We start from the raw sequence: 14,784 nt of genomic DNA, 5'->3' as shown, positions 1-14,784 counted from the left end.
GGGTGTGAAATCTGTTGGCAGAGGGGTTATAGTAAGCTTGTTGTCATGGTCTGACAGTGGCAGGAACCACAACAGTGATTAAGATGGTCCACCCTCAGCATCTCACAGAATCTAATGGATTCCTGAGTGCCCTGAGGTACTGATATGGTTGGTGCTCCTGTTGATGTTCTTGACAGAAGCTCTTGTCAGGATTGTTCCTAGGTGCCCTCTCTGATGTGGAGCCCATAGGGTCCCTGGTATTCAGGAGACCTGCAGACCACGAAGCAAGGATGGCACCTATAGTTCAGCTGGCATAAGTCTCAGGATGAATTTGACAGAACACAGGTAAGAGTACATCTTCCTTCACAACATGGACCATATTTCCTGAGGCAAAAATAGGTGGAGCAATGGATGTTGTACAGTAGCTATATTCAGGCCATGCAAAAGTCATAAGTTTCTGTATCCCCACATACAGTATCCCCACATAACACACATTTCTCCATTCAGGTAAGCAAAAGGCAGTGTTACAGTTCAAGGACACATTCCAGCCAGGCAAAAGCAACCAAGAAGGCAGAAGAATAGGGCAAGTCTTAAGAGCCAGATAGAAATGCCTCTGGAAGACTGAATTCCCCATCCCTGAACTAGCTAATACTCCAAGTAGACCCATTATTTAGTCAAGTCCATTGATTTCATTGCTTCATTGGTATGACTTAGTTGGGTGCCACCTAAAGACAATACCAATCAAATCTCTATCAGAAGGGAATACTAGAGATGGGTGCCACCACTAAGAAGGCCTTGTCTCCAGTCACCACCAGCCTTATTTCATATAGTGGAGGAACACTGAGGAAAACTCCAGCAGATTATCTCAATGGCTGGGCAAGGTTTATCTGAAAGCAGGAACTTTGACTTGTGCCTAGACACTTTAGTCAATAATAGTGCCATTGTGTTTAACTGCAGTTTCTGAACCATCTTCACATTGTGACACCCATGAGGAACTTTTGGACTAGGGGAACTAATACTTGGGGGGAGGGAGCAGGTTATTTGCTTTGCCCCATAGTTGCCAATCAGCCTTGCCTTCACTGGTGCCAGTTCCCTTTCCTGCTGCTTTGGGCTCTGTAGGAAATGGATAGAAGTGACAGTACAAAACTTCCCCAGGGCTTGAAATACTGCTGGAAAGTAAGGTCTCCAGTCATGTGACCAGTGCTGGATTTATATACAGGATAAGTAGGCTGAAGCCTGGGGCCTCTAAATCTAGGAGGCCTCGCCAGCCCGCCCGTTCCCCAGTGGACAGTCTCCCGTCTCCCAAAATTGCAAACCCAAGACTTCATGCTCTCTATTGGAGTCTCCAGGTCCAGTACAAAGACCATAAGAAGGGAGAGCAGGGACCTTGAAGTTCCCAACAGCTGTTAATCAAGCAAGCACATAGGTCACCTTTGTCACAGTCAGGACACCTATGTCCTGACCAGGCCTGCGCCCAATCTTGTTTTTGTACAATCCTGTTTGTTCTCAGTAACCAAAATCATATTATCAACATATACAAGCAGAAAAGTTGTTTCCCTTCATTTGCAAGGAATTGTACAAAACAAAGTGGCACTAATAAAGAAAAGTTCCAGAGTGGCAACAGAAAGCAAACTAAAAATGCTTTTGCAGTTCATCAAAACTATCCAGGAACATCAAGTTATAGGAAAACTGGTGCTATTAACAGTAATCCTTCTAGTTGGTTAATTCGTTTAGCAACTTCCATGCACATGACGTGCATAGGCGCCGACTCAATGGGGCCTGAGGGGGCCCGAGCCCCCTCAAAAATTCGTTTGGGGGGGCTCAGCCCCCCCAATAATCTCGGGCGGCGGTGGGCGCGTCCGCGGCTTTTATAGGGCGCCCGGCGCGCACCAGCTCGATAACGGGCACCGGCGCGGCGGGGGGCGCCGGGCCGGGGGAGGGGGGCGGCCGGCCTGTCTCCTTGGCAACCCCATTGAGCAGCGCCGGCTCCCCCGGGAGGGCCATCCCCCCGCGCCGCCGATCGCCAACACCGCCGACGCTGTGGCTGCCCGAGCCCGAGCCCGACCCGAAGCCCGAGCCCAAGCCCGTCAGTCAGGAAGGAAGGAAGGAAGGAGAAATGGGGAGGGAGACGAGGGAGGAAAATTGCGCGCAGGGTGAAGAAAGGAGAAGGGCGAACGAGACGAGCTTCCAACCCAAAAAAGGGCTGGAAGACTGGGAGGATGCAGGATCGGGAAAGAAAGCGACGCCTTCCCCGCCCGCGACGTCGCCCGCTTGTCATTGGCAGCGCAGCGGGCGCCCAGAGGGGCTGGGCACCGGCGCAGGGCCGCTCCGCAGCCGTGGAGGACAGCTGTGCGGCTAGCAAGGTGCGCCGCGTAGAGCGCGGCCCTTGTGTGGCCCGGTGGCCAGGCAAGCTCGGGCGGGGACCCCCATGCAAATCTAAGACGGGAGAAGAGGGCAGAGCAAAGGGGGTCCCTTCCCCAACTTCCGGCTCTGAGACTTCCCTGCGCCCCAGAAAAGCGAAAGGATTTTCTCTTCTTTTTTTTTAATAAATATTTTATTAAGTTTTCAAATACAAAGTTAGAAACATACACTGAAGAAAAAAGTAAAAGAACAAGAAAAAGAAAAAAAGAAAAAGAAGAAAAGAAAACCAACCATTCAACACATTTTTATATAACTAACTGGACTTCCTCGCATCTCCCTTACCCTGCATTCTTTATAATAAAGATATCAGCAAATTATTACCTTGTTTCGTACCTTATTTTGTACTTTTCAAATACTATACCTCTAAATTTAACATACTTTTCATCAGTTACTTATATCTTAAATTAAACATAGTATACCTTAGATTTTGACCTTTTCTTACTTAAAATATAATTTCCTGTTTCCCAAATCTAATTGCTGAAGCTATAGTTTCCGAATCGTGTAAATTTTTAACATTCATACAACTTATATTGTTTTTGTAAATAGTCCTTAAATTTTTTCCAGTCCTCTTCCGTTGTTTCTTCTCCCAAATCTCGGATTCTGCCAGTCATTTCAGCCAGTTCCATGTAGTCCATCAATTGCGTCTGCCACTCTTCCAGTGTGGGCAAATCTTGTGTCTTCCAATATTTTGCAATAAGTATTCTTGCTGCTGTAGTTGCATACATAAAGAAAGTTCTATCCTTCTTTAACACTTTCTGGCCAACAATGCCCAAGAGGAAGGCCTCTGGTTTCTTGGGAAAGGTATACTTAAATACCTTTTTTAACTCATTATAGATCATTTCCCAGAAGGCCTTCACTTTTGGACAAGTCCACCAGAGGTGAAAGAATGTCCCTTCAGCCTCCTTACATTTCCAACATTTATTATCAGACAGGTGATATATTTTTGCAAGCTTGACTGGGGTCATGTACCACCTATAAATCATTTTCATAATATTTTCCTTCAAGGCATTACATGCCGTGAATTTCATTCCGGTGGTCCATAACCTTTCCCAGTCCTCAAACATGATGTTATACCCAATATCCTGAGCCCATTTAATCATGGCTGATTTGACTGTCTCATCCTGAGTGATTTTCTCTTCAACCTGCCCTCCATCCTCTTGCAGAAAACTCTTTGCCTGCCCTGCCCGTATCTCGTTTTTGCTTTTTAATTCCACACACGCACCCTTCGGACTTCGTGGCAATCGGGCGCGCGGGTGCGTTTCCTAAGAGAGTGAGGACCCCTGCCTCCTCCCCACCTGCTCCCTCGCCAGCCAGCCAGCCGCGCGCCCTAGCCGGAGAGCCCCGGCCGTCCCCGTCGCGCAATCGGCTGGATCTCCCTTCAGCAGGCCGTGCTCACAACTCGGCCCAGGGACCCCCAGCAGCGGATCTCCGGCTCAGCTGAAGAATCCGGCAACAAGCCCCCTCCTCCCCAATCGCTCCGCCGAAATACGCTCCAAAACCCCCCAGATAGGCCGCCGGCCGCCAAGTCTAGTGGCGCCCTGAGCGAGGGTCTCTCCCCAACACCGCCACCTCGAACTGCGTTCTCCCGGCTACCCGAGCGAACCAGCGGCAGGACCCCGGTATGGGCCCCCCAATATTTTTTATAAGTCGGCGCCCCTGATGACGTGTGATGCTAATTATTTCTCCAAAGTGTTAAATGATAACTAATCAGAGGCAGCTACAGTTGCAAATGACAACAAAATATATATGAAAGGAAGAGGAACAGGTTTGCTCATGTGTGTGTTGCAGGTAGAAATACTATTTGTAATGAAGTGAGAGCAGTGGTTTACTTGCTCAAATTAACAAATAAGAAAGTTTTGAGAATTTAAATTCTGGATTAAAATCAATTAGTTAACTGAGAAGGGGTTTGTAACAAAAACACCGGGACCTAATTTGAATAGTAGAGTGCCTGGTATCTGGTGGGCAATCTCATCCTTTATTTCTACACTGTGGCTGCAGACCAAATCACCTGTCAGGAGAGTTATGAGATTCAGGTGAGGGTCAGATGCCTTGTCAATCCCAGGTATATAAGAGGCCTTTGCCCTGGCCAGGCCACTTGGTGAGTGGGATTGTAGCTTGAAGGCTGCTGCTGGTTGAAAGAAGCTGGTGGATATTTGTGAATTCAAGACAGAGTATGAATGGAGAGTAAATGACGAATGAATATGCCCTCTGGTGTTCTTCATGGATGTCAGCTGATATATATTTGTGTGAGTGAATTGGAGGCATTGAATGTGGTCAATGTGAAATGCTGTGTGAATGAGACGTGTGAAAAGTGAACATTTATGAATAGTTGAAACCTGTGGGGGAAGCCATGACCATTAAAGTGGTATATTAATGCTTTAAATGTATGGTGTGGAACTGTGGATGTAGTCAAAGATAGTTGTAAGCTTCTTCCTGACCAAAGCACGTCTAGTCTGAATTTGTGAGGAGCTTGTAGAGATAAATAGTAAAATAAAAAGGAGTGTTTGTTCATACACTGACTAATTAGCTAAAATCCTTTTTTAATTAATAGTTTTTATAAGGGTCGGCTAATATGCTTAATAAAATAATTACAAAGTTTGGAGCAGCATATATCAGTTCTTAAGTAGAATGGAAGACAAATGTTTTTAGACATTTCCTCAGAAATTATCAATGACTTCCAGAGGAGGGCAGCATTGCTACAGCTGAACTCATAATCTATAACTTTCAGCAGGTTACTACAGGAAACAGAAGGGGGACTGCTGAATATAGTAGCATTTTCATACATGGAAGACATTTCATAATAACCTGTTAGCTATGTGCAGATGAACATATGAAATGGCTGCAGACATGTAAATTTAGCTGACCTCAGTTCTGAATTTCAAGAATATCTACACCATATTATTCACATATCAAAATATAAGGTAAAGGGAGGTAAAGGGACCCCTGATCATTAGGTACACTCGTGGCCAAGTCTGGGGTTGCTCATCTTGCTTTATTGGCCGAGGAAGCCGGTGTACAGCTTCTGGGTCATGTGGCCAGCATGACTAAGCTGCTTCTGGCAAACCAGAGCAGCGCACGGAAATGCCGCTGGAGTGGTACCTATTTATCTACTTGCACTTTGACATGCTTTTGAACTGCTAGGTTGGCAGGAGCAGGGACCGAGCAACGGGAGCTCACCCCATTGTGGGGATTCGAACTGCCGACCTTCTGATCTGCAAGTCCTAGGCTCTGCGGTTTAACCCACAATGCCACCTTATAGTTCCCTTATTGAAATATACACAGGTGTAATTTTGTCCCTTGCATTATTGACCTGGATGCCCTTCACAATAAGGAGAAATAATACATTACATTCCAAGTGTACATTTTGGGATATACACCCTGGGTAAATTTGTCTGTCTGTGCGTGCTGCTGCCTAATTTCTGTTGTGTTTTCTTGCCTATTTTATCAGTTTGTGGAGGGGCCATTGTCCATATAGTTAATATAACGAAGGTTTCATTTATTAATGGCACACATCCACACCATGTTTTTAAATTGCTCTTGTACCACCTTAACCCACACTTGGTCCTAAAATCAATCCCATCCACACATTGTCCCCCTCAAAAGTATTTCTAGGTGTTCAAATTCAGGGTTAAATATGTCTCTGGGGTGAGGGGAATAGTGTGCCTGCCAGAATAAAACTCCTTTCTGTCTGCCTTCCCCCCTCAGTGCTTGTCTGATGCGATCAGCCAAGAGAGTGGACAGGATGGTTTTAAAAGGCCAATATCTGCGTACATTTCAAAACTTATTTCTACAGTGTGTTTCACAAGTTTCCACAATATTTCATCACCATGTAGTTATTGACTAACTGAACTGGTTTGTAGCAAGCTGTGTAGGACCCTGGTGTGTATATTGTTTGTGTAGGCACATATTGGACTAGAATCCATTTCTGTGAATTGCCAATCGAGAATTATTCCATGGCTCACAGTAAGAAGTTGCAAGATGGTGAGGCTGATGTCTGACTGCAAGTAATGAACTACGGTTGTGAAAAAGGAGTGTAAATCTATGGGAACGAAGGAACAGGGCATGGAAAAAGCTGCACACTTGGATTCAAAAGCTAGTCATATGATCCAGTGGAAACTGTACTGTGAACAGTCCCCGTGACTCTCAGGTCTTTTCCGGCCGGGGCCCCGATCTGGTGGAACGCTCTGTCACAAAAGTCTAGGGCCCTGTGGGACTTGACATCTTTCCACAGGGCCTGCAAGATGGAGCTGTTCCACCAGGCCTTTGACCAAGGCACAGTCTGACCCCCTCTCTCCTTCTGTAATCCTCATAGAACTCTAGCCCAATGGTTGCCATTAATTTGATTCTGAATTGATTTTAGAATGTCTTTTAATTGTGTGATTTTATGTACACTATGCTATTTTTACTTGCTGTCTGAGCCCAGCTTTGGCTGGGGAGGGCAGGATACAAATAAAAATGTATTATTATTATTAAGAACAATTTGAAGTGGACTCTCAGCTCCCATCAGCCACAGGCACCATAGCCAATGGAGAAGGTTGATGGCAGTTGTAGTCCCAACATCTGTCTTTAACTTAGGAAAACTAAAAAGTAGAGCCCATAATGTAGAAAGCCAGCAAGCAGAGTGACGGCACTCCTTCCCACTTGTGATTCGCAGGTAGTAGTATTTTAGGGCACTTATTGTGTGTCTCTCCCTCCACTGAATGGTGTAGGTTTTTGGGGTTTTTTTTTGCTCTTTTGGGGATGGGAAGGGGTTGGGAGAATGAGTGGCCTTTGGATCCTGCAGATCCAAGGAGTCTTTCATCTACCCCACTATGTCTCATTTCCAGCTCTACTACCCACAGAGCACCATTAATAGAAAAGCAATTCTGATAGAGCTTCCCACTGCTGCACTAGGAAGGTTTTGACCTGCCAACCTCCCATCCTGCTCATGGAAAGTCCACAGCTATCTTTTGGTTTCTCAGCCATATCAATGACAGTATTCAACTAAGTTTTATCCATTGAATGGAAACCCATTGAAATTAAATGAACCTAACTTCATTGATTCAGTGGATCTACTCTGAGTAAAACTTCATTGTCTACCACCCAAATACAGTCATACCTCGGGTTACAGACGCTTTAGGTTGCGTGTTTTCGGGTTACGCACCGCGCCGAACCCAGAAGTACTGGAATGGGTTACTTCCGGGTTTCAGCACCTGCGCATGTGCAGAAACACTAAATTGCACTTTGCGCATGCAACCCGCACATGAGCAGATGTGGCGCTGCGGGTTGCCAACACTGCGGGTTGCGAACGTGCCTCCTGCATGGATCATGTTCACAACCAGAGCATCCACTGTACACCTAATAATGTGCTTTTGCACTCGCAAAGCAGTTCAAGCTGGGGGTTTTATGTTTCTCTTTAGTGCAGTGTCACAATTTGCAACACTGTATACCTGGGAAACAAATCCCATTCCCAGCAAGTAGTGTTGAATCCTAAATTGCAAGCATGGTCGGTCTGTTCTAAAAATAAAATATTGAACAACAGATTGACAAAAGCAGGTCATAACCCTGAATTCTTGAAGTTTATTGTAATAATCCATTTTGGTAACATTTGACTGCCTTTTTCTACTTGGGTAATCTTTTGGACTTCCATAGATAAATTCCAAACACTGAGATGTAAAGTGAGCCCCTCCGGGGAAAAACCTCCCTCCCCTGCTTTCAAAATGGTATAAAGGTTGTGACTGTGAAAACAACTACACAAATAAGATATATAAAAATCAAAACATTGTATCGTACAGCAACATTCAATAGCGAATAAGATTATATACATAAATATTTATATAGTACATATATAGCAATGATCACTGTTTCCTGCACTGACCATTTATCAAACAAAAATGCATTTAACAATACTGGTAAGTGTGCTTTTCACGTTCCTTGCGATCTCCTTACACTCATCTGAGTTATAGTGGAAGACTTAAGAACTTCAGCGGAGCTCTGGTAGATCAGACCAAAGACCCATCTAGTCTAGGATTCTGCTTATACAGAGGCCAACTAGATGCCTCCGGGAAGCCACAAACAGGACCTGAGTGTGGTAGTCCTCTCCTGTTCATGTCTCCCAGACAAAATGCAAACAGAGATCCAGCTTGTCTTAGAAGGTCTTCAAAACAGAATTATAATTGCAGGATCAGGTTTCCGGCTGGCATAGGCATAATATTTTGCTCACCACAGGGATCCTACCAGAATCAGCCTCCCTCTAACAAGTAAGTGTGCTACAGTGACAAAGATAAGATGCACTTGCTATGAGATTGTTGTCATCTTATTAAGGGTTCCACTCATCCTGCAGTGGCCACCAGGAATACCTGACAAGAGCATAGAGACTTCATATAATGCTCACAATGGCGGCATCACTGCCAATTGGAGAAGATTTGAAGGTCCCCTAGGGCAAGACACAATCTTATTGGTGTGGCTAGTTGTTGTTGATTGTAATTGACAGTAACTGCCACTTGCTGAGAGAGATGGGACAGTTACTCCCCACCAAAAGCAACGGCAGCCAGTTTTTGTAACAGGAAAAGGAGATTGCTGAAAGTTATGATGGCCAAGAACTGACCATGCTTGTGACCTTCAACATAGAACACTTCTGTGATCACCTGTCCATATAATTTATTGCTTGATAAGTAAAATACTTACAAAGGGTTGGTGCTCACAACTTGACCGTACTTGTTAACTTTATGAACAACCATTCAACACAATTGTTGCTTTTATTTTCTCTTCCCTTCTGTGTCTATGTACATGCATACACACTATACATACATATATACACACACTCAGTTTTGAGATGTTGATGGTCTTAGCTTTTGAACGACTCCCAAATATTCCAGCCTCTATCTTGAAATAGGGTGCAACATATTCCGTAATAAACCATACCCACAGACAATTTGACAAGGCACTAGGGTAACTTCTGAGCTACTACATTGTCTCCGTATTCTAGAAACTGTGGTTACCAAAACAACAATAGCAGTAACAGTCTGTTTCAAGGACTATATACACATTTTTTATTCTATCCTGGTCCAGAAGAGTTTGGCACAGGCTTTAATGCATAAATAACAATCCCTTATTAAAGGGCACTTGAATATTCCATAGGATCCTCCTAGTGGCATTACTAGTAAAAGTCTTTGGAATTTTGCAGTTATTGACTAGAAGCAATGTCCCCTTCTATGTGTCAAAAGTCTTTTTCCCTCTTGTTTTGGATGATAGCATTCAACCATTTCCAACACGAAAGAAAAAACAAATATTTTCTATTTTTCTTCCAGATTAATGCTGCTTGGAACCTGGAGAGTTGTAAATCCAGTCCAGGACAATTAGTGTCATGCTTCCAATCATAAAGATGACACCAACAATCAGGAAAACCAGAGCCTGTAATTGAGAAGGAAAAAGAAAAGAAAATCCCATATTAGTGGGGGAAAGGGTTTATGATTTGGCAATACTGAACTCCGGCGCTGATTGCTTCCAGTCTACTTACCCCGATCTTCTGAGGGGACCTGAAAGGTTCTTTCTTGACAATCCGGAGATAAAAAGCAGCAGGAAGAATAAAGATCAGCATTGTGGCAGCAGAGGCACCTGAAGCAGAAGACACAAATGGTTAATGTTTAGACAGCAGCCTTAGAGGACCACCTCTCTCCATATGAACTGACCCAGACCCTGTGATCATCAACTGAGGTCCTTCTTCATGGGCCACCTCTATGAGAGGCCCAGTGGATGGCAGTACAAGAACGAGTCTTTTCTGTGGTAGCTCCCTGGAATGCTCTCTTCAGGGAAGCTCACCTGGCACCTTCATTGCATATCTTTAGATGCTGGCCAGAAAGGCAGAGGCCAACAACAACTGCTTTAAATGTATAGTGCAGATGGGGCCTGAGTTTACTGGGACCTACTGACAGGTAAGTGTGTACAAAACTGCAGCGTTAAACTATATATAATAGTTTGATCCTAGGCCTGTCTATTAAGACGTAGGCATAAGTTCAATATGGTAGGTAAGGTAAATGACCCCTGGATGGTTAGTCCAATCAAAAGCAACTATGACGTTGCAGCGCTCATCTCACCTTTAAGTTCAATATGACTCACCTCCAGGTAAGCTCGGAAGGCAAGCTTTAGTTCTAAAAGACATGCCTGAAGTGAAAGGTCTTGTTTAAAAGGTCTGGTTTCCTGAAATCTGTCATATCAGACCTTGTAACTGATTTCAGAGCGTGGTGTTCACCCTCCAAAAAGGAGCGTTTTATTGGTTGCCAATAGCCTGATTTTGGTGGGTGTGTTAGTTATGGGATTGTAGAGAAGGCCCCGTGGCACACACAGCTCTTTCAACTGAGGGGAATGGCCTAAGCACTGAGAAGGAACAGCCTGGAGGTTGTCAGCATTGACCCCACCCCCCCAAACCCAGGGTCTGCGTGGCCTGAGGCAGCTGCCCCACTCTGCCCAATGGTATGGCCATCTTTGCTCCTACTGCACTGAATTCTACAGTACAGGTGTTTCGACAAATATGATTTGTTTCCCCTGGAGGCATAGTAAGATAAGTAAGGATTTTGTTCCAAAGCATACCTATGAATCCAAAGATGTCTCTAATGCTAGGGACAAAAATAACTAAGACGTTGTTGAAGGCGAGGATTGCTGCAGCAATCAAAAAGTGTCTTATCCAACTGAAAGGCCTTCCGGGAAACAAGAGTGCAGTAACCGAAGTACGAATCTGTTAAAGAAAAAAGAAAAGGAAATGTTAACCAGCATATTTTATCATCTTAAATTTAGAACTGATGCTGGGTAATTTTGCAGCAAAAAAGAAAAAGAAAAAGACATCCTGTCTTTCTCTTCATCTTTATAAGCGTTCCCTTTTAGTGCTGAAAATGTTTCTATTCCACCAGGCTTACACAGGCACTTAAGAGTACATCTCCCACAATGGTCTATCAATATTTATTTTTAAGTTCTTTTTGCTTTTAACTGGTTTTTAACTTTTCACAATTGTATTGTTTGGTTTTGTCTTTTTATATTGTGGTAAACCACTGTGATATTTATAATGCTACAGCAGTAAATAAATCTTTTTCATAAATAAAACAAACCAACAATGCTAATAGTTTTATGACTAATGTGTGTACTTTGCAGCAGAATTCAAAATATTGATAAAAAGTATGTAAATGGGAGATAAATACTTTGAGGAAAAGATGTTTCTGCTACTAGAAGAAAATAGCACACATTTACTTTCTTATTTATTTTTTTAGTAAAAAAGAAATTCAACGTGCAAAAGTCCTTTGAACCTCTCAGCTCAGTAACGGTTAAGTACATGGGGGATTTTTTCCTCATTCTCAAAATTATTGTAGGTTATAAAAAAAAGCAGATGCCTTTGCTTTCAGCGCAATGTAAGTACTTGTACACTTGATCATTCAATCTATAAATGACAGAGATATGTCAGTTTTGTTTGGCCCTGACCTTGCAAACTTCCCAAACCTGAACAGCTTTCCTACAGCTTTTGTACTTGCAGAGATAATAACTAGGTAAAAGGTCACGGCAGCTCTACTTGGCAACTGCGGATAGGGTTACACTCCAAGTCCTTCGCATAGCTGAAGAAGCAAAAATCTCTAAGTGCAACAGGACAGCACAAACGGCTAGCAGATCAGGGTCAATTCAGAGCCATGCTGGATTACCCAATTACCAGGAAAGCATCCAAAAATGTTTTTGTTTTTTTAAAAAAGAATTTGACACTTGATATTTCAAAAGTAGTCATCATCGGAAAAATCAGAAGTTTGTTAGACTTCCTTGTCCTCTGCTACACATACTTCCCCCATTTTTCTGTCTCTTTATATTATTTATGCCACCTAAAAAAGGCCCTCAGAGAACAACAATGTGTCAGGACAAACTCGATTCACTTTCCCTGTTGTGTAGGGAAGCAGACATGCTTCGCTGAGGAACTTCTCCAGAATTTTGCAACCAGAAAACATAGCGATAAGCTGCTATTTCAGCATACCTGTAAGTTTTGTGACATTTTGGAAGAACAAAACCGTATTTTATGGTTTAGGCTTGTTTTTTATTTTGAATGACATGGGGGAAGGCACCGTAATCTTTTCAGTGTCTGGGGCCTCTAGAGGTCTTAATCTGACCCTGTCCATAAACATTCCCTCTAGTACCAATGTTTGGGAGTAAGCAAACTCTTAAATAGCCAAAAATGCACCACCCAAGTACAGGAGGAAGGTAGTATTCTGCTCAGGGGAACTTCAAGGTTTGAAGGAGTTAAGAAAATTTTAGGGGGGATTCTAAAAAAAAGGGGGGAGGGTAAATCCCACATACACCCAAAGCAGAATAGCCCAGTGAGAATCAAATGTGCTCTGGAGTTACAGAAAATCTGAATATATCTAGTGGAGAAGGGAAAACCAAAGAAGAGAATGGGATGGTGTTCTGGAAGAGGGATGAATGGGTGTCTGGAAGACTAAATCCCCCACCACATCTTGTTACACCTCCCACTTCTCCACACTAACTGGAGCTTTTTTTTGGAGTGATTCTGGCACTTCAGAATGACCTTCACAATGTAAGGCTTACAGAGGCATTATGCCATTTGGATACATGGGGAAATATATTATTACTCTCTGAATTTGGGGCGGAGGGTAGGGGGAGATTACATAGCTTATCTGGACCCTATGAGCATGAGACAAAACGAAGCCTTCAATCTTGCAGTGCGATATTCCTTTAAGGACATTGTGTAACTGTAACTTGAGAAACTCAGGGGAGATGATAGCTGTTGTAGTGTGCAAGCTGAGAGGCTCTAACACACGTTGTTGGGGATCTGTCAACAATTCAAGCTGACTTGAATGTGCCTCTGCTTTCATACTTAGTCACCTCCCTGGAGAAAGCACATGTGCGCTTATTACTTTGGGAACAGGAACAGCAACAAATACATGGCCCAAAGTCACCAACAGCTACAGCAAAAGCGGCACTGAGGCTTTTCCTTGCACCTCTGCCATTTCCCCTTAAATGCTTAAAAAGAGATAGGAACTGCTACTACCAGGCAGTTGAGGACGCCTCAAATTCTCTTATAAGCTCTTTCAAAAATAGGTTCGTGTGGGTAAGTGTAAAGTGGCTAAATCCACGTAAAAAGGAAAAACAAACACCGGGTGCATTTCTTCTTGATGTAATTGGGGTGGTTTTTTGTGTATCTCTCCCAGTTTGTGAATAATTATTAACACTTGATTTTAGTGGCTTTGACAGATGGGTATTACTTTCATAACATGTTATGTTTATGGGGCAACAGGGATAAATCACAAGTCCAGACTAGAAATAGGGTTGCCATACGTCTGGAATTTCCCAGAAAATAGTGTCAACAACTTTGAGTTTCATTTCCCCCCGAAAAACTCAACCAGAGTCGTGACTGGTCTGATCAAAAGATCCCCCATAACATGGAAAAGCAGCTACATGGCAACAGTTCAATATCCAGTCTGTAAAAGGTATGGGCTGCTCAAAGATCATTTAATAACAGTCTCTTGACTTACAGGGAAGAGGACTATGGGCACAGTCAGGGTCACAGCCACAAGTACAGCAAGGCGAACCATCAAAAGCAGGGTGTCGAAAGTGTACACTTTGGTGTAGGTATGAAGAAGCTCATCTTCCACTTCACCTGCAAAAAGGAAATGAAGAAAGTCAGCTTTCTCAGGCAATCTCATGTCCCCTCAGGGCCAGAGACATATATGGACACACGTGATTGCAATTTGAGAAGTAATAATTAACAGACCAGACAATTATTTAGCTTTGGGAAGCCCAGAACAGAAATAACACTTAACCGTGTTAATCACTAGCAGTTGTTTTTGTTGCCTAACTTGCTCTAAAGCTGCAGGACAAGCCACGGGCCTATGTGTCATACTGGAGGGGCGGGCTGACCCTGCTCCCTGGTGGCCCATGCCCACTTGTTATTCGCTGATTAGGCAAAAGTGAGTGGAGTCAGAGGCTTCCTTTGCTGCCTGGGAAACAGTCCCTGGGATTTCCAGTGTTGGATCTCAGCTCATGTGCAGGAACTCTGGCCCGCAATGACGCCCATCTCAATTACTGAGAGAGTTTTGACTCACCATAGAAAGTCAGGTAGCCAAACAGAGCAGCAAGGAGGTACATGGCAAGCATCCCAGTGATGGAGACATTGGCAACGCTTTGCATACGTTTTCGTGATCGGCTGAATGGGAAAATGAAAAAAATTAAATTAAATTAAAAATACATGTAATGAATGAAGAAGCCATTACTTTCTTGAAAAGACTAACCAGCTCAAGTATTCCCTTTATAGCAATTCCTCTTATTGAAGGAGTGGGGAACTGTGGGACTCCATCTCCCATCAGCTCCAGCCAGCATGGCCAAAGGTCAGGATGATGGGAGTTGTAGTCCACACACCAA

The 14,784-nt window shown here is 43.7% G+C and overlaps 1 protein-coding gene across 3 annotated transcripts in view; it reads right to left on the bottom strand.

Moving 5' to 3' along the window:
- Positions 1-7,939: 7,939 nt before the first annotated feature.
- The window catches only part of SLC38A4 (solute carrier family 38 member 4), a 38,597-nt gene continuing 31,752 nt past the window's right edge, over positions 7,940-14,784 (bottom strand). For all 3 annotated transcript variants that reach the window (XM_081211684.1, XM_081211685.1, XM_081211683.1), the window contains exons 12-16: positions 14,469-14,569; positions 13,899-14,023; positions 10,969-11,113; positions 9,899-9,996; positions 7,940-9,792 (exon numbers count right to left, since the gene is read on the bottom strand). In XM_081211684.1, coding sequence (XP_081067810.1) covers positions 9,691-9,792; positions 9,899-9,996; positions 10,969-11,113; positions 13,899-14,023; positions 14,469-14,569 — 571 coding nt within the window. In that variant the 3' untranslated portion in view covers positions 7,940-9,690. The remainder of the gene's footprint in view (positions 9,793-9,898; positions 9,997-10,968; positions 11,114-13,898; positions 14,024-14,468; positions 14,570-14,784) is intronic.

Source organism: Podarcis bocagei, assembly GCF_964188305.1.
Source record: "Podarcis bocagei genome assembly, chromosome: 10".
NCBI classification, from domain to species: Eukaryota; Metazoa; Chordata; class Lepidosauria; order Squamata; family Lacertidae; genus Podarcis; species Podarcis bocagei.
The sequence above is the reverse complement of the archived record's forward strand: the minus strand, read 5'-3'. Positions and strand labels throughout refer to the sequence as shown.